The 20,868-nt window shown below is 39.8% G+C and overlaps 1 protein-coding gene across 2 annotated transcripts in view; it reads right to left on the bottom strand.

Moving 5' to 3' along the window:
• Positions 1-20,868, bottom strand: part of SRPX (sushi repeat containing protein X-linked) — a 117,575-nt gene that overhangs the window by 60,487 nt on the left and 36,220 nt on the right. The window contains exon 2 of one of the 2 annotated variants that reach the window (XM_057719338.1): positions 4,611-4,670. The exons of the other annotated variant lie outside the window; for it this stretch is intronic. Coding sequence (XP_057575321.1) covers positions 4,611-4,670 — 60 coding nt within the window. The remainder of the gene's footprint in view (positions 1-4,610; positions 4,671-20,868) is intronic. 2 annotated transcript variants of the gene reach the window in all.

The following is a 20,868-nucleotide window of genomic DNA, read 5'->3' as shown; positions in this document are numbered from 1 at the left end:
CCAGGGCACAGCTTAGGATGACACTAATAAATCAGAACCTCTCCCCTGGGCCTTTGGCGGGTGCTCGCTGAAAGCCATAAAATTAGTAGGGCAAGGCTAGCTCCTCGAAAGTTCCCACAGTGGCCACTGCACAATCAATAGGGATCAAAGACGAGCTCCCGCAAGCCTGTCTGTCAGGCTCTCCAGGCCCTGAACGGGAGCCTCTACGTAAGGCTGCGGGCTCCACACGCCACCCCAGCACCTGAGCTGACAGTGAGTGAGGTTCGTGCGCCATCATGTGGCCAAGGAGGAGGAAACTCCCTGTTTGCCTTTGCCAGGAATTTTCTGAGGATGTTTCTGGCTGCTTCTCAGCCAAGGAAAGCAACAGTCCTTTCCAGGTCTCGTGCATAGACAGTTTATTATTATTATTATTATTTATGTGCTTTGACATCTCCTTTGGCTAATATTTTCATCATATACTCTTTTGCAGACAGCTGCAAATGGGTGTAAAGTTGGGACTCAAGCAGTATTTCCTGGACTTTCTGGGGAGAAGTGATATCCCAGGCTTAGCCAAGAGCTGATTAAGTTTGACCACATGGATACAGACTTGCAGGAGCTTACGCTAGGCGTCCAGGTCTTCCCTGAACAAAGTTTCCTTCCTCTGGGGTTTACACATCAAGTCTGTATATGCTAACATTTTTAAATGAGAAAAATCTGCACCCAGAAGTAAAGTACCAAACAGCACACACATCTCCATTATTTTCTTCTAAGCATAAAAGAATTCTTGAACTAATTTTAAATGTTTTATTTCTTTCTTTGGTGATGGTTCTAGGTAAGCCATGAAGCTAAGAGATTTCAGGATCACAGGTAAATGAGAAGCCTTTGTGGTATGTTTGCTTGGCACTGCCAAGCTGTGGCTATTTCTTCTATAATCAAAAGTCCTTAAGATAAATTCTGGAAAAACCCATAGATGTCTACCACTCAAATAAAACTAAGATTTGGAACCTACTGGCTTCTATGACTACTAGAAGTGACTTATATTTCTCTCTCCCTCTCTCTTTCTGCCTTTCTTTTCCAACTGTAATAGGAAAGACCACCCACAAGGAAAGTCCAAAATGCACTTGCCATTTTTAAGCCCAAAGAAGCACTTTTTATAGTCCGTCAGAGGACCTTCACGGTGTTAAATCTGTAAAGTCATTTGTCGGAAATTCCCTGGTGGTCCAGTGGTTAAGACTCCATGCTTCCAATGCAGGGGGTGTGGGTTCGATCCCTGGTCAGGGAACTAAGATCCCACATTCCATGTGGGTGGGGCAAAAAAACCCAAAAAAACTCATCTGTCTCTTTACTTGTCTTTGTCATCTTCCCCACACCTTCCCCCTAACTTCCTCACTGCCTCACTTCCTCTTAGTTTCTTTGTCTGCCTTGTTCCCCTTATGGACTGCAATGCTTCTGTGCTTCCCCAGCTCAAGCCTTCTTCTTCTCCTCTTGCCTGGTCCCCTTCACTGCCCTTCTGTTACCATCTCACAGGCCAAACTGTGAAATCCTTGATTGGGCTCCAGAGAGAAAATGAAATCCCCATTGGAGAGTGCAGAAGGATGATGAGGTGAGAATGAATATGGGAGCCCCAGAGTGAGATGATGAAAGCACAGTGAGCTAGTGGAGTATGGTGGATACTGGACAGAGTCCAGAGGCCTGGGCACACATTATATAACTCTGACTATCATCTCCTAGTAACCCTGGACAATTCAAAAAGATTTTCAGGGATCCAGATACCTAATCTATACAAGAGAGGAATGGATGAGATTATTTTCAAAGTCCCATCCACAATGGTTATTTTTATTATGATTAAATTTTATATTTATATTGGTTCTAAAGTGTCCCCCCAAAAAGAAAAAAAGGCCCATCTAGCTTTGAAGTTGTATGATTCAAATTATGTCTTATTCCTCTCTGATCTCTTACCCATCTCACACCCACACCTACCTCCTTCCTCCTTCTTCTGACTGATAACTTTGGGTAGTCTCTCGTAACCCTTCCAGCTAAAGGCAAATCCTCTTTACATTCTGGGTCCTAATCACAATTCCACAGATATACAAACTGGAAGAGCATCCAATTCTCTACTCGTTTTTCACTCAAATGTTGGAAACACTCACATCCTCTAGATTCTGGGCTTTGGCCTGAGTTTAGGAGGGGCGCGATTTTAGAGTAAACTAATATGAAGCCGCAGACCTGCAATTCTTAGCACACACATTATGGTTGTCTTTTCCACAAATGTGCCCAGGACAAATATTTAAGGCAGCAGGTCCCTTAGAGAATGACCTGCATATACATATATCACAGATATGCATATTTCAGTACAACCATGCAATTAGCATATTTTTTTTTAACTCAGATATTCTGAGTCTCCAAATCCTTCTAGCAGTGCTGCCCACACATCCAAAAGCTGTGCTGTTGTCAACGTGCGGGGGGAAAAATCTTGTTTTTATTTATTTGCAAAAGGAATTTCTTTTGGCTTATTTTCCAAGACAAATGTTTGGAAGATATTTTGACATTTGAACAGCCCTGCAGTGATAGTAATTAAAAAATTAGCAAGTGACTTGAATTTGAAATGCATGCCAATACCATATGTTAAAAGTGAATTAGTGAAACATTTAACACGGAGGTTTAGAGAAAGAAAGCTCTTATGTTGCTTCAATTATGACAGGGTTTATTTAGGGAGAAATCTAAATTGATTATTCAGGAAAACTTTTTCATCTCCCTGGGCCATTGTGGAGCTCCTGGGGTTAGTGGTGTCATGTAGCAGACTAACGAGGGGCCACTAGTAAACTCTGGACATTGAGCTAAAACATCTGGATTTCAGACCCAAACATAATGTTTGCTAGCTGTGTGAGTCTAGGCAAATCATCTCCCCTCTCTAATTTGCGGTTCCTTCATCTGTAAATAAGTAATAACAACATATCCCTACGCGCCCTCCTCCCTCCCTCAATTAGTGTGAAGATAGGGCGGCATTTCAAGTAAAAGAATCAAAAGCAATGCTTGCCACATTAAATGCTGGTTACACTTCACTTTCTTCTTTCTTTTATGAATTTTATAAATTATCAATTTAATTTTAAAAAACCAGTATATACTTTGTGCCAGACACTGTGTAGGGGCCTGAGGATCTAGAACTAATTCCCCAGTGAACAATGGTTTGCCTCTAAGTTTTAAAACTAAAAAAAAAAAAAAAACCTGACAATGAAAACAATTTCTTAAGAAGTATTTATTCTTAAACATTCTGGGTGAGCTCTAGGGCAGGCACATATTTTGCGCATCTGGTCTACCTCCCACACTTGCAATGCTGCAAAGTGAGGATGAACACTGGGAACAATAATCCTAGGGCACCAGACAACCCCTCTTGTACATGTGAAGGGTTGCATGTGCACGTGTGTGTTTTAGGAAGATTTTTCAATAAGGGACTCGGAAGAAAAAAGATTTGTCAAAACTCTCAATTAAGAAGTATTAGGAATCAGAGTACCACCTGACCCCAAGCATCTAATTAACAAGTTTGTGCTTTGCTTGACTGGTTAATTCCTGAGGGAATAACATGGGCGCTGTGGATAGGAATGAGTATTTGTATTCCCAGGTCATAAGCAAATGTGAAACATGGTGGGAAACCCACCTGGACGTAGGCACCAGTCATCATATTATAAAGGTTGTTCACTTGTGTGGAAAACAACTGAAGGATTCTCTCCAACCAAAGGCTGATCAGTACTACCCTGATTCTCCTATAACTCAGACATATCACGACAGAGCAGGGGAGTGTCCTCCTGCCATAATGTAGACAAATTTCCTGGGCAAAATGTCACAGTGGAACTGTATTAACTAATTCTCTTCAAATTATTTCTCAACTATAAAAGGAACTGGACTCAGAGAGAAATAATTTACATTTACCCTCATTTTTCTCAGGGCTCCCAAAGCTTCAGAGAAACGACTCACCAGTAGAAAATATTTATGGACATACTTACCTGAGCCTGCATAGAAGGTTCTTGATTAGGCTTTTTATACCTGCTGGAGGGGATGGATTGCTGGAAATGTGTAGACGTGGAGTTCTTTATCATTAAAGTTTCTTTGGGCAACACACTTCACTCATCATTTCAGGAGCCAAGCCAGACTCAGAAAGAGCACAATGAAATGAGCTTATGAAAATCAAGTTTTCTCATTCCCCATTCATCTCAGTACATTAGCAGCACTGGGTCCAGATTTGACCTTGGATGGTTTACTCTGGACGATTCTGGCTGTAATGTATGAATCAGGTAGAACTCATGGCTTGATTTTCACTTTCATCAGCTAGAGCTTGGCTTTGCAGAAGTAAGGACAGTAAAGAAACTGATGAGAATAAAATGACCACTGGGGTGCTGAAGGACAGCACTTCAGAGATTTCCAAATGCTTTTGGTTTTCTTTCATTTGTTTTTCTGTATTTTCTTTCAAATGGGAGCATACGCGTATTAATTTTTAAACATTTTGTTTTCTCGACAGGTAATTAGAACTTAAAATGTGTTGTCTGGTCACTTTATTATAATCTGCTCTGCAGGGCAAAAAGGAAAGTCCTCCTGGCATCAGCAGGTCTTCATTAGCACATAAGCAAAGCATTCACCTTTATATCTAGCGTGTGAATACGCGACTTCATCGTCTTCTAGTGGTGAGTCTCCAGATCCTACAATAAAAAAGAACAGAAACTGCAGCAAGAAAAGCCACATGATATGGACGAATATTTTTGAAGCATTGCTTTGGCAGAGTCCATGCAAGAGGGGCTATTAGAACGCAGAGCCAAGAGTAAAAGCTTTTTGTGGCCATTCATGAAGGGACAGGGGACCTCTCAGAGTGAATCTGGCCAGGCTGAGATTGCCAGAGCCAATCAAGAGGAGCCTTAAACGGTTTTGGAATGACCGCCTGCCAGCTGAAATTCTGGACTCAGGATTGAGAGAAAGAAAGTCAACTTCACTCTGAGAAGAGACCAATGGATACGCATCTCAAGCCAGGGGAGACGCAGTAAAATGTGTGTGACTCAGACACGGCCCAGAGTTTCTCCAGCAATCAAAGCCAACCTAGTAGAACTGGGTGTTTATGGTACCCGAAAATCAGTCCATCTTGTGGAATGAACTGGGGTGGAGGATAAGGAGGCAAATCAAATGTCTTATCTTAGTGACAAAAGAAATAGACAGCTGCCTTGGTGTATTTGTAGGAAATGAGGGCTGAAATTGATGATCTGGCTGTTTATTCAAAACCTCTCACCAAGGCATGGCTAAAGTCAAATTTCTTGATGAGGCTTGCTACCCTTGAAAACCACAACCTCACAGAGAAAGTCTGTGTTTAATTTTAAAATTTAAACTCATTTGGAAGTTGGAACTGAACCAGTTTTAAAATGTTAAATATTGAATTCCAGTAAATGGTAGATGCTTAATCTGGAAAGCAGCACCAGGCCCCAAACTTCAAAGCAATAATCTTAAATTTAGAGATCTTTCCCCCTAGATTTCCTAGTCTGATCACTGAGTACTGAGTTAATACCATCTTGATCACACATTTACCATTTGCAGCAGGGACTGCAACCATCACAATAAGAACATCCTCTTTTATGAAGTTATTTGAATTTCCATATGGATAAGTGAATTGAGCAATGGTCCTGCTCTACTTATATCCTGGATGAGAGATGGTGAGTGTGGAAATTGAAAGTGGGGAGGTGACGAAGGCCAGATCATGTCCATTTGGAAAGGACCCTCCCAACCAGAGAAGCCCAGTCCTGTGCTCTCCTCTGTTCCAGGTTTCTTTACCTGGTCTCTGGCCACCCAGACAGGTACAAACGTAAATAAACTGTTCCTTATTCCATATCAAAAACCAAACATGAAACCCTTCAGGAAAGCAATCTAGCAACATGAATCAAAAGCCTGTGTTCAAACCCCTTGATCCAGTGATTCCACTTCTGGGAATCTATCCAAAAGAAATAATATTAAATACAGAAAAAGAATTTACACACAGAGACTTGCTTGCAGCATCATTTAAAATAGCAAAAGACTGACCAAACAGTCAATATTATGGTTAAACAAACCATAGTACATTCATTGGATATAATACAATGTAGCCATTAAAATGTTTATAGAAGGTTAAATAGCAGAGAAAAAGCTTATAACATTAAGTGAAAAACGTGATATGACAAAATTATATAGTGTGATTTATAGCAATATAAAAAATTCAAAATAAACAATGCACAGAAAAGAGTCTATGATCATTGGATGCTCTTCTTCTCTTCTAAATGTTCTATTATAAACATGTATTACTTTTATAATGGAAAATAAGTGTTATGCACATAACACAAAGAAATTTAGTTTTCAAAATATGTTCTGAACGTACTAGAAATGTTTAAGAACTTACTGTCCCTCCCTTCCTACCCTGCCCCCTTTCTCCCTATAGTCAGAGTTGAACTGGAATTCCTCCAAGAACTGCTGACTTCTCTAACTCCATATGGCACATTTCTAAGCGTTGAGAGATCTGTCTTATATTAAGAGCACTTCCCTCTTTCCCAAGGCATCCTGGCCTCCATATACTCTATCTAGGCAGTAAGAGGCTTTGGACTGATTCTTGGCTCTAAGCAAAGAAGACAACTGTCACACGTTGGGCTCTCTGGGAAGTACCTTCCGAGATGGAGTTCAGTGCTCGGGATGTTTATTAGGGATCAGCACCTGTGAAAGGGATAAGAAGGAAGCATGTTTGGACAGAGGGAGAAGTCAAGCTATAAGGTCAGCCCAATGACAGCTTCTGATGTTGAGCTAAAATGGCTGGACCTTTATATCCCTACCTCAAGCAGCCATTGGATACGGCCCACCTTGAGAAGGACATGAACTTTGGTGAAGCACTCCCAACAGCTGAGCAGGGACTGAGAGCTAATGCATGTCTGAGAATAGCATCACCTCTAGCTGAGACAACCAGTCCTTCCTTGAAGGCACCTCTGATCAGTGCACGTCCATGACCATCACAAAAACACTGGCTGACAATTAACTGGAGATGTGTTAACTCAAAGAGGTCGGGACCCTCCATAGAGATGAAAGGGACTGAGACTCACTGGAGAGACAGGTGCACCTGGGGTGCACAGCCCCACTTTACCAGTACATCAGCATTCTAAGACAGATGCATCACGTATTGTTTAGTATAGCGAAAAATTAAACATCTAACAATAGGGGCATGAGCAAACAAATTATGTGATCTCAGCAAGCTATTTTATAGCCACTAATCAAGTTTGGAAAATATAGCATGAAATACAGCTAAGCAGAAAAGCAGATACTGCAAACTATATACATGATATATACACGATGAAACTGAATACATATAATATAATATATATATGATATTGACACATACATATATCAATTTTGGAATGTGATAAAGTGGGATTACTAATTGGGGGGAAAAGATCAATAAATATGCTGGGATTAATTGGCTATATATATAAACGAAAAAAACTAAGTTAGAATCCTATCTTAAACCATACCAAAAAAAAAAAATCATTTCCTGACAGTTTATAGACCTAAATTTGAAAGCCAATAATTGGAGGAAAATGAAGAATATCTGCATGATCATAAGGTAGGGAAAGATTATCAAGTAAGATTTACAAACCATAACCCATAAAGAAAACCATTGCTACACTTCACTACACAAAAATGTAAAACCCCCACACAATAAAAGACACATAAAGTTTAAAGACAAGACCCAGACTGGGAAAAAATATTTGGAATGTATATAATGCAGAATTATTATCCAGGATATGTAAAGAAGATAGTCCAACAAGAAAAAAAAAGGCACATGTGAATAGAACTTTTATAGAAAAAATGACCTGAATTTAAAGCAAATGCCACAAAATGTTAACATGAAAGAAACTTCAACCTCACTGGTAACCAGGATAATATATATCAAGATACCAATTCATTCTTGTGAGATTGGCAAAAATTTAACTGAAGGATGTTATGAAACAGGAACTCTCAGGTTCTATTGGTAGACGTACAATTGTGTAACTAAGTTGGAGAGAAAATTTTGCACTACATTTGAAACTACCCTTCAGATCAGCCCTTCTGTTTCTAGACATATGCCTCAGGAATTCCAGCATAGGGAAGGAGTAGCCATGTGCTAGAATATTCCCTGCAGCATTGCCATTAGTAAAAACAAATGCATAAAACCATTCCTAGGAATAAATGGTGGTGTACTCATATGACAAGAAGCTGTAAAAGTTAAAATGAGTGAACTTGATCTACACGAAACAATTTAAAATCTCAAACACACAACATATAGTGAATAAAAGCAAGTTGCGGGACTTCCCTGGTGGTGCAGTGGTTAAGAATTCGCCTGCAAATGCAGGGGACATGGTTTCCATCCCTGGTCTGGGAAGATCCCACAAGCCGAGGAACAACTAAGCCCGTGCACCACAACTACTGAGCCTGCGTGCCGCAACTACTGAAGCCCGCACACCTAGGGCCTGTGCTCGGCAACAGAAGTTACTGCAATGAGAAGCCCAAGCACCGCAAGGAGTAGCCCCCGCTCAGTGCAACTAGAGAAAGCCTGCGTGCAGCAATGAAGTTGCATAATAGTGTGAGATTAAGTATATAAAATTTTTAAATGCAGAATATAATACTATATGTTTTCTATAGCTATGCAGTAAACTTACAATGGGTTGGAAAGATATACATCAACTTTACATTAATGGCTTCCTCTGGGCAGGGAGGAAGGGGAAGGAACTCAGAAATGCATACCCCGGGGCCATTGATATCTTAGTTCTTATAAAAGATCTGAAGCAAATGTGTAAGAATGTTACTATCCATTGAATCTAGATGGTGAATACCTTTCTTATATTTGAAATACTTTGTTATTTTGAAAAGGGAAGAGAGGAAGAGAGAAAAGGGGGGAGAAAAGAAAGAAGTGGGGAAGGTGGCTGGAAGAATACACCATAAACTTCCAGGTTGCAGCAGTAGAGTTAATGGATGAAAATTTCCCCTTTTCTATCTTTTCAAGTTTTCTTCATTGAGCATATCATTATTAAAAGTTTTTGAAAAAATGCATTGAATAATTGTTAAAAACAAAAAATGGTGGGCTGTGGTATCCAATATGTATGATTCATTTCATACTATTACAAGTCCTCACATCCCAAAACCTTGTTACATATCTAAAAGCACTACTACGCAAACAAGTTCAGGGCCAACTGAAACTGGATTTCTGTACTCTGGGTTCTGAGTTTTCTCCATTTGCCTTTACCTGCACACATAACTCCTACAGTGAGCCTTGATCCTGCTCGTTGCCTCCAGGGGTGTCAGGGATAAACCACATGCATTGTTAAACCACAAATTCAACTCAAGACCACAAGCTCAACTCTGGTGTCACTTGAAAAGTGCTAAACGTTTGCCTAAAGAGAGGAACCCTCCAGGTTATACCATGAGACAAGTCTTTATAAAGAACCAAAAGGAGATATAAAGATGGTCGCATCCCTACTCGAAGGCAGCAGCCTCCCTGGCAGAGTAAAGCAGCTCTTCTGTTCATTTGTTTCTTTGGCTAGCTCACTGAAACCCAAAACCAGGCATTCTCACTACTGCTTTTACTTAAATTAGAGCCTGCTAGGCAGACATTTCAGATGATCTCAATTCAGAATCCTGATGGAGGTTACCTTGATTAGCAACTTGATTAGTAGCTTATAGTAGCACTTATATTGGTCTATCTACCTCCACTTAGATCACAATCCATGTATTAACTCTCTCTGCCTATCTTGAACCGTGATGACTCTAAGTCAGAAATTCCCCTTTGCCAATGATTGTTCCAGGGGTAGGCATGAAACCCAGTATTGGCCAATGACAAGGAAAAATATGTCTGCTTTGGGGGAAGAGGGCTTATGGAAAAGACTTTCTCCCCGATAAGAGAGAGAAGTGCACAAGAGATTCTTTTGCCCTCTATTCTCCCTTCCCACTTTGGAAGCTATTGTGTAAGGATAAATGCCTGAAGCTATAGCAGCCCTTTTGCAACCATGAGGTAAGATATCTCAGGACTAAAGGTTTTCAACTGAGGATGGTAGAGTGGAAGGATTAAAAGAACTTGGGGTCTGTGATGACTTTATTGGGCTACTATATCAACCCTAGACACCTTACCTTCATACTTCTTGCTAGGTCAATAATAAACGTCCTTTCAATTTAAGCCACTGTGAACAGCATCATTTGTTATTTGCAGCTGAATGCCTTCAAACTGATTCGCAAATGAACAGGAAATTTACTACCTACTATTGATAGGAGATAAGAGAAAACAAAATCAATGGATATTAGCTATCCCTTCCCCCAAATTCCCAGTTTATATTCAGCCTAAACTCTTATATCAACTTCTATAAAAATGATGAGTAGTCTACAAAATGGACATCCCGAAGGATACAAGATCAAAGACAACTAACTTACGTTCAGCAGATTTTACTTGCTAAAGCTTACTAAAGCAGCAAAGGAAATTCACACATATTAGAGAAAGATTTTCCACAGGGTTAAAATAGAAAGAAAGGAACAAAAAGAGAGAGGTTGGCGGGGAAGGAGAGAGGGAGCTTTCCTCACAAACACTTCTTTATTTACAAAAGGCCATCCCTTTAGGATTCTGGTTAATTGAGGTTTTATTATGACAACCATTAATCAGTCCTCATGTGGTTCAGATTACCACTCTTTGGAAAGAATGCTTCAGTGCTTCTTCCACACAAATACAAATTTTACATTGGCTCAGAAATCAGAAACTCAGTGCCATGTAGGATTCTGTCCCTCAGCCATACCTGGAGCCAATTCCATTTATAATTCTGCTCTCCTTGCAGAAACTTCATCTAAATCAACAGATTTGCAAAGAAATAGTCACTCTTTTTTTCCCAAAGTTCAAAGAAGGGTCTTCCTGGCCTACTGAATCCCACCCTTTCATCCTGTATGTTCGGGTAGTTAATATCATTGAGGCAACAAACTCACTCTTAAGAAATATCTATTATATGTATTAGAATTATACCAGAAAAAGTTAGATTTAGAAGGCTAGAGTGCTCCTTTCATCACCCTAAAAGTTTTTTTCATTGTGAGGGTGGGGTTAGAGGGAGCATTTGAGACTAATGGAACACATAGCCAATTTGCTAAACTATATTCCTGTATTGACTGTGATACATGATGCAAGTTGACAGAGTTGCTGGTTCTGGGTTAAAGTTTTAGCTCAAAGGGTTGGGTTTATTTTTTAACTATTTTCAAGATAGCTATATATTCTTAACATTTTGTCAGAAATTTTTGTTTTTCCCCTTTCACCATCCTTATTCTAAATATAATTTTATTACTATCAGAAGTCATCATATTTAATAGTAAACTGCATCATCAATTTTATACTGAAAATCAATGGGAAAATAAAACTAACTTTGCAGTAAAGATTCTTAACCTGAGTCCCTCGCCTCCTAGAGGATCAATGGAAGGGCTTTGGAGAAGTCCATGAATCCCTTGTAATTGGACATGCTTTTTGGTACATGAATATACTTTCCTGGGGAAAATTTTGCTAACTTTTAGTAGATTTTAATAAGGGTCTGTGATCCAAAATATTATTAAGGATCATAGTTTTACAGCATTCTTCATTATGAAGCATGTTAGAGTACTAACCAAAGAAGTATGTAGTATCTCCATGATATTTGAATCTTTTTAGTATAGGAGAGGAAAGACAAATATATTTAAAACAAGGATAAATGTTTATTAGATCTTATTGTTTTCTTCTCTAGATTATTGGTATCCACTGGAACTTTCTGCAATGATGGACATGTTCTATATCTATGCTGTACAATAGTGTAGCCACTAGCCACATGTGATCGTTAAGCACTTGAAATATGGCTAGTACAACTGGGGAATACATTGTTTATTTCATTTGACTTTAATTAATTTAACTTTATATAGCCATGTGGCTAGTGGCTACCATACTAGACAGCATAGGTCCAGACTTAATTTAAAAATATATACTCTGTGGAGATAAATTACGTCTCTAAACTGCTCAGTGGTGAGAACCAGGTCTAATTTGCTTGTATCCCTAGCATATGATTCAGAATTGGTAGTTGACAAACGTTGGAAGAAAAGAGAAAAATCTGCCTCATGTTTCTTATGACACATAAATCACGTGTTATTATGCTTGTATGTCTGGAATGGTTCTATCCCCCTCAGTAGAGCTTCAGGATATAAATGTGAATGGTGACAATACTGGAGCTTTGGATGTTTAGAAAAAGGTATTTTGCACTATTGGAAGCATAGGGTATTAATTTATGGGAACCAAATGATTTAGTGCTAGCAAATGATTTGCCAAAGGGGTTACACTGCAACTGTAGTAAAGTCAAAAGGACATTTGGATGGCTTCTGAACAAAGATCAAATCCAGGGCACTGCCAGGAAAACACAGTCTACAGATAAAGCCAAGGATATGACTGTCAACTCCTTTATTAAGTCAAGGTGGTGCTTCAGAGTACTTTCAGTCATACAAGAGGCCTTTCAGAGAGTAAAGATGTGTCTCACAGATCCTCTCAATCAAACAACAGAGAAGAGTTTATGTCTATGAGATTTGTCAATGTGGCTTTTGTCTAATGGAGTGAACTCCAAGAAGGCTCAAAGGAGACACACAAAGTTCCTAAATAAGCATATATTCAGAAATATTACCAACATGACTGAGGGGGACAGAGACATTATAAAATGAGCAGAGCCCTTTAAACTCCCAGAATTCTACTGTCAGGAAACAGGCTCAGAGACCTGCTTAGCTGTAAATAGGTGTTACGTTTCATGGAAAAGGAATGACTGCTCAGAGGATGGAATCGAGAGCCCAGAGAGTAGAATGGAGAAGCATAAAGAATTCTTTCCAGACCGTGAGGCCTGAAGAAAGAACTACCAAAACTAGATTTCAGGATTTCTGCAGAACAGTGACTCCTTCATGCCTCCTATTTAACCCCATTTTTAGCAGGAATCACTATAGCAGTTATATTACGGCAATTCAACCATTGTAGGTTGGGTACATGGGGAGCAGATAATTTACCTCTTTGGATTTACAGGTCTCTGGATAGAAAAGAACAGTATTCAAGTGGTTACAGTTAAGGAAGTACATCTAAGGAGACTCATCCCCACCTGGACCTGATTTAGATGATGAGATTCTGGATTTTGAGATGATGCTACAATGGGATAAGAATTTTATGGACCTTGGGAGGGGGTGAGTGTATTTTGCATGTGGGAAGGACATGGATCATTGAGTGCTAGAGGGTAGACTGTGATATGCAGCCTCCAAGATGGCCCACAGTGATCCCTTTCTCCTGGAATTCATACCTTAGTATAACTCCCCCTTTGAATGTGGAATGAACTTATTGATTTTGCTTCTAATGAAAAGATATAAAAGGGATGTCATATCTCTTCTGAGGTTGACATTTAAAGACTGTGATTTTCCAAAAATAGAAAGGAAGATCAATGGAACAGAATAGAGAACTCAGAGGTAAGCCCAAGCATATATGGGCACCTTATCTTTGACAAAGGAGGCAAGAATATACAATGGAAAAAAGACAGCCTCTTCAATAAGTGGTGCTGGGAACATTGGACAGCTACATGTAAAAGAATGAAATTAGAACACTTCCTAACACCATACACAAAAATAAAGTCAAAATGGATTAAAGACCTAAATGTAAGGCCAGACACTATAAAACTCCGAGAGGAAAACATAGGCAGAACACTCTAGGACATACATCAAAGCAAGATCCTTTGTGACCCACCTCCTAGAATAATGGAAATAAAATCAAGAATAAATAAATGGGACCTAACAAAACTTAAAAGCTTTTGCACAGCAAAAGAAACCATAAACAAGACAAGAAGGCAACCCTCAGAATGGGAGAAAATACTTGCCAATGAAGCAACGGACAAAGGATTAATCTCCAAAATATACAAGCAGTTCACGCAGCTTAATAGCAAAAAAGCAAATAACCCAATCCACACATGGGCAGAAGACCTAAATAGACATTTCTCCAAAGAAGACATACAGATGGCCAACAAACACATGAAAAGATGCTCAACATCACTCATCATCAGAGAAATGCAAGTCAAAGCCACAATGAGGTATCACCTCACATTGGTCAGAATGGCCATCATCAAGAAATCTAGAAAAAATAAATGTTGGAGAGGGTGTGGAGAAAAGGGAATTCTCTTGCACTGTTGGTGGGAATGTAAGTTGGTACAGCCACTATGGATAACAGTTTGGAGGTTCCTTAAAAAACTAAAAATAGAACTACCATATGACCCAGTAATCCCACTACTGGGCATATACCCAGAGAAAACCATAATCCCAAAAGAAACATGTACCATAATGTTTATTGCAGCACTATTTACAATAGCCAGGACATGGAAGCAACCGAAATGCCCATCAACAAATGAATGGATAAAGAAGATGTGGCATATATATACAATGGAATATTATTCAGCTATAAAAAGGAATGAAATGGAGCTATATGTCATGAGGTGGATAGACCTAGAGTCTGTCATACAGAGTGAAGTAAGCCAGAAAGAGAAAAACAAATACTGTATGCTAACTCATATATATGGAATCTAAAAAAAAGTAAAATGGTACTGATGAACCCAGTGACAAGACAAGAATAAAGATGCAGATGCAGAGAATGGGCTGGAGGACACGAGGTTGGAGGGGCGGGGGGTGAAGGGGAAGCTGGGACGAAGTGAGAGAGTAGCATAGACATATATATGCTACCAACTGTAAAATAGCCAGTGGGAAGTTGCTGTATAACAAAGGGAGATCAACTCGATGATGGATGATGCCATAGAGGGCCAGGATGGGGAGGGTGGGGGGGAGTCGAGGGAGGGAGGGAATGTGGGGATATGTGTATAAATACAGCTGATTGACTTTGGTGTACCTCAAAAACTGGTACAGTTTTGTAAAGCAATTATATTCCAATAAAGAGCTTAAAAAAAAAAAAAAAGACTGTGGTTTCCATCTTGGACATTCTCTGTCTTTCTTGGATCACTCATCCTGGGGCACACCAGCTGCCAAGTCATGATGGAGTCCTATATGGAGAAGCCCATGCGGTGAGGAACCAAAGCCTGCCAATAATCATGTGAATAAGGCTGAAAGAAGATCTACACACACACATATACACACACACGTTGAGCCTTCAGATGAAACCTCAGGCCAAGGCAACAACTTGATTGCAACCTCATGAGAAACCTTGAGCCAGCTAAGCCATGACCAGATTGTAATGTACACAAATTCTGATAAAAGAAGCAGTATTTGTTTTAAAAACAAAAAAGGGGGTGTGGGTGGGAGTACAACCCTGCAGGATTTATGTTCCTGAGCACCTTGTGGTGTTAGATTTTACCTGAGACCCTATCCTTGCTCAGGTCTTTTCCCCTTCCCCTCTTCACTTATAGCTTTTCCCTGAGAGCAGGCCCCCTGCAAGTCACAGGCTCTGCTTCTAGGAAACCAAGGTAAGACAGCAATGGGATCTCCCTAAAACTCAAATACCCCAATTGGCCATGCCTCAGAGGGTTGCCATAAAGGTTGAATGGCATCAGTATATGTTTCTAAAATACTATATGAAAATAATTATTATTCTTGGTTTGTTTTACAAAATTCTCATCTGATGGTTCCTTATCACATTTTCTATTTAATTTAGTATGTATATATTTTAGGCTTCTACTACCTTGAGTTGCTATGCATATAAACGAGCTTCTGGTAAAAATATTAAAATAAGACAAACATATCTGGGCTGATATGTTTTTCAAGAATTTTTTAAAGCATAAAGCATAGTCAGGAATTTTAGTGCCACCAAAGTTTTCTCTGTGTGTTTTTAAATTCCTCTGTCTAAGCCATCTTGCACGATTTATGATTTAGGAAAAATATATATATATATATTCAATTTAATAACCACCAGGAAAATCTACATACTCAATCCTCTCTAGTAAAATAAACTGTTGTCAAGTTCAGTCTATGAATTCATGTGATCAGGTGATAAAATCTGCTTTAGGAAAAAGTGACTTTCAGTCTCAAGATATTACACAGTTTATCCTTTGAGGCAGGAAAACCCCTGTGGTTCTCTATACATCTTCATGTCCTAAAGATCTTTACAACATGGGAGCCTACAGAAAGTTATTTTACTGCTGTGAAGTATTACTCCCGAGTCTCTCGCATTCTGTGGCTTTTGCTAACACATACAAGTGTTCAAACATTTTGTGAGAGCCTGAGGACGGGTGGACAGAGGGTAGAGTGGCAACCTTTCTCTCCTCTGTGGGTAAATTTGCAAGGGCTTTTTAGCTAGAAAGTCCTAATATACAGGGGACCATTTGGGCTTGAAGAAGCCCAGGTATGAGTCTCACATGCCGGACTGGCAGGCAAGACTTGCTCTATTATGTCTGGGCAGTTTCAAGACAGAGGAGAGAGGTCCAGGCATTGTGTATAAATGTGTGTGTCGGAAGGAGTGGAGCAGAGAAGAAAACTTAGCTTTTCAAGGGCATCACCTTCAACTCCAAGAGGTAGGAGCAAGTACACAGAGGGCCAGACACTGTAAGTGAGACACTCTTCCTTGGAAGCTTTACACCTCTGAATCAGGGGCAGACTAACAGATAAAAGACCAAGGGTAAGAAAAGTGGATGGGGAAGTACACAGAGACAATGCCTGTTTCAAGTGGAATGAGGGGATCCAGAAATATCGATCTAAATAAACCTTTTGCTGATCATGGGGACTAGACTGAAGGCAATGTTTTTTACCAGTAATTTTCTTGGAGGAGAATATTCACCAAAATATTCAGATGGGCCAAGTTTACAGTACATCTCAGACATTTGCTTCACTATATCCTCCTCTTTTCCCCTCCCCATCACCATCCCAAACCCCTTACGTATACCAACAATCAGAGTAGCGTTTCAAACTTTTGATCCAATTTAATGGGTCATAACCAGTATTTTCATAGTGAAATAGAATTGAAAATGTCAGATATATTTATAAAATATATTAAAGATAAATACTACTTTGTGCAACTTATGTTTCAATTATATAGGTGTACACACACTCGGGTGTCCCCGGTTCGCATGAGACAGTCTGAGTTTGTGTCTGTTGTGCCAGCATTACTATCACTAGCATTCCCTCACACTCAAAAGTGTTCTGATTGGACACTAAATACTATGTTCACCCAAATAATAGCCCACAGTATATATTTCTTCCTATGGGTCTTAGCCAAAATAATAGGAAAACTGGTGATTTAGGATATTTTGAAACACCCATAGGAAATAACAGCCTTGTGTAGTCAATTCTTTGTTTCTTCCCTCCAAATGAAGATATCTGATTATCTGAGAAAGGCTTCTGGGAGCAGTAATGGAAGCCTTTGCTTTGCTCTGATTTGTTCAGGATATGGATATCCTAGCCCATGAAACGGCAAGCAGGGACTAAGCTTCCTCAATCGCCCATGGCCATCCTCTGTGGTAGGATGCAATTGAAAGAGCCCTGGGATTAAGTTCCAGCTACTTCACTAATTGTTTGGTCTTGACTGGGGAAGCCACTTTCCTTTGCTGAGCCTCCATTTGCTCATCTGTAAAAGCGAGTGACAGTAGTGGGGAGAAGAGCTCAGTACATGTTTTCCAATTATGTCCCCTCTGAACATTCCTATAGTCAACCTCTAGTTGGGATGATGGTAGTGGAGCAAATTGACACACCCTCCTCCTTCAACTGGTAATAAACAATGAGCATGGTGCATGACTCAACTTCATCAGATTCTTTCATTTCCATTGCCTCTTTAAGTCCCAGGTCAGTCCTAGGCAATGAGGGAGGTATCATTCAGGGACTAGCATGTATAGGTGGGGAGGGCAGCGACCCTTTGCTACCTTGTTCATGCTCTGCTCTCAGCTCAGAGAATGAAGTGAATATCAATTACAAGGCAAACAAGGACTGAACTGTTCTGACCATAAATCCTGTGCCATTGCACAACTTCTTGTTTCTGTTTTCATGCCTTTATACAACCCAGCTGAAAAGCCCTTCCCCTCCACTCAGCCCCTTTCCTGATTTAAAAGCTATTTTGAAGCCTAGCTCCTCTAGTTGGTCTTTTCTAATCTTCATCTTAAAGTCTATTCACATTCATATGCTCTGTTCCCATTTTTGAATTAGCACTGATCTTACATGGGTTTGGATTTTTCAGAAGTCGTTTCAGATGTGTGTATGTTCTGTTTTCCCAGGTAGACATGAAACTTCTCAGGGACGTTATGTTGATAATATTTCTGCATATATAACTCATTAAGGACTTTGTGGGTCTCCTGTGAATCTTCTTGGAGTTCACTCCATTAGACATGAGCCACACTGACAAATCTCATAGACATAAACTCTTCTCTGCTGTTTGATTGAGAGGATCTGGGAGGCACATCCTTACTCTCTTACAGCCTCAGTGAACAAAGTGCCACTCCACTGAGAGTTCCTCAAAAGGCTTCTTCCCCTCGAGACTTTCGTCTACACACCCCTAATCTGCTGGAGCTGTTCCACCAGCATCAAAGCGAGACATCATCTCCCGGAGTGAAGGCTGTACTTACAGAAATAGATACTATATTTAAGATTCAATAAAGCTGCAACTGGCACGTTGTTCTTGGCAGTAAACCAGTGGTATAATTTACAAAATTCTGGCACATTGTAGCAAAACTGAGAAGAACAGGATTCAGGAAAGAGAGATACTAAGAAAATAAAATTGCAGCAGTGTGTACTGAGGATAGTAGGCGGCAAGCCTTTAATTGCATAGCTGTAGAATGATAAAATGGAGATGAAAGGGAGAGGGACAGACAGACAGACAGAAAGACAGAAAGACTGGAAGGGGGGAGGGAGAGAGAGAGAGAGAGAGAAAGAGAGATGTGGGGGAAGACACTGCCAGAAAACAGCCCTTAAATGAACATTATAGGCTGCAGCCTGTTCAGCTGAAACCTGAGGCTTCATCCTTCTGGAACATTCTCTGGTTCCCTGACAGTGAATGGAACACCAGCACCCAAGGATGAAAACTTGGGCTTCACCTGAAGCCTTTCATGCATGGTTTATTTCTCCAGCTCTGCTGTGCGGGGCAGTAGAATGGTTTCTTTTCTGGGTAGTTTCTCTCCTGGTTTTTGCAAGCACAATTTTCCACCCAGTGTCCTTGAACTGACAGTCACACGCTGGCTGCTGTCAGTTATTATTATCTTCACTGGGAGGCTCAAGCTCTGGGGAAAAAAAGATGGAACTGAACTGATGGCGATTCTGGGTTTCAAAATGATAATGTGCAGGCCTGGTGTAACACCTCTTGGGAATGGCTAAACCCCAAAACACAATGCCTAGGGCTACCCCTTTCTAGGTGTGATGGACATCCACTGTGTTCTTCTGAGGGAAACAGGACCCCTCCTTTTGGAGAACTGTACCATTCCCACACGCTTCTAGTGGAGATGGCTTTATCCTATCCCCTGACCACAGGGACAATCACAGGAATCAAGGTGGGACAATCAGATCCTTCAGAGGATTGTTCTCTGGTGGTAAAATATGGTAAAAGGAAAACATGGTGGGAAAAGAAAGCTACGAGCCCTGTAATAGCCAATGACAAAGGTTAAGTCTCGTGGAGAATGTTGATCCGAGAGAATGAAATCATCACAGAAAAGCAGGGACAAAACAGAGATGGAGAGAAAGAGAGATCTCACAGTATTTGAGCACTTGGTTCCAGTATGCCTTGGGCCCACCAGCATACCCCTGCCCTTACATAAGACAAGATCTCCCTTTTGCCAAAGCTAGTTCAAGATGGGTTTCTGTCACTTGCCATCAAGAAGTCTGACTTAAACAGTAGGCCATCGATTCACATTTGAATGAAATGAATGACCAAAGGAGATGGCACAACACCTGGTTTGGGATAAGAAATCAGTCTCAGAATAGCACAGGGAGATCAGCTCAGTGCTTTGTGGTGACCTAGAGGGGTAGGATGGGAAGGGTGCGAGGGAGGCTCAAAAGGGAGGGGATATATGTATACATATAGCTGATTCACTTTGTTGTACAGCAGAAACTAACACAACATTGTAAAGCAATTATAATCTAATAAAGATGTAAAAAAAAAAAAGAATGTCATCTCCAATTCCTTATTTCAAAACAAGAGCGTAGCTCAGATTTAAAACACCTTAGTGTGCTGCTCGACAAATTTAGCGGGATCAATTTTATACTTTTTAAATTTTTATTGGAGCATAGTTGATTTACAATGTTATGTTAGTTTCAGGTGTACAGCGAAGTGTTATCAGTTATACATTTATATTTATCCACTTTTTTAGGTTCTTTTCCCACATAGGCCATTATAGAGCACTGAGTAGAGTTCCCTGTGGTATACAGTAGGTCCTTATTAATTATCTGTTTTATATATAGTAGTGTGTATATGTCAATCCCACTTTCTCAATTTCTCTCTCCCTCATTACCCCTGGTAGCCATGTTTGTTTTCTACATCTATAACTCTATTTCTGTTTTGTAGATAAGTTCATTTGTACTCTTTTTTTAGATTCTACATATAAGTGATATCATATGATATTTGTCTTTCTCTGTCTGACTCACTTAGTATGACAATCTCTAGGTCCATCCATGTTGCTGCAAATGGCATTATTTCATTCTTTTTTATGGGGGATCAGCTTTATTTTTCATAAAATACATTAGATCAGAATGAGAGAAATCAGTCATTATATATAGTAAAGGTTTATAAAACTTCTGATTCGGTAACATAATTATGTATATCATATATATAATATTTCATTGATTCTAAAAGAGCACTTTTTTACATTTTAATTTCCCTGAACTCACAATGACCTTTATAATTGATGGAATGGCATAATTTAATTGGCATCACTTCTTTCTTTCTTAATAGTA

This window comes from Hippopotamus amphibius, chromosome X (assembly GCF_030028045.1).
Source record: "Hippopotamus amphibius kiboko isolate mHipAmp2 chromosome X, mHipAmp2.hap2, whole genome shotgun sequence".
NCBI lineage: Eukaryota > Metazoa > Chordata > Mammalia > Artiodactyla > Hippopotamidae > Hippopotamus > Hippopotamus amphibius.
This window is presented reverse-complemented; position numbering and strand designations above follow the sequence as displayed.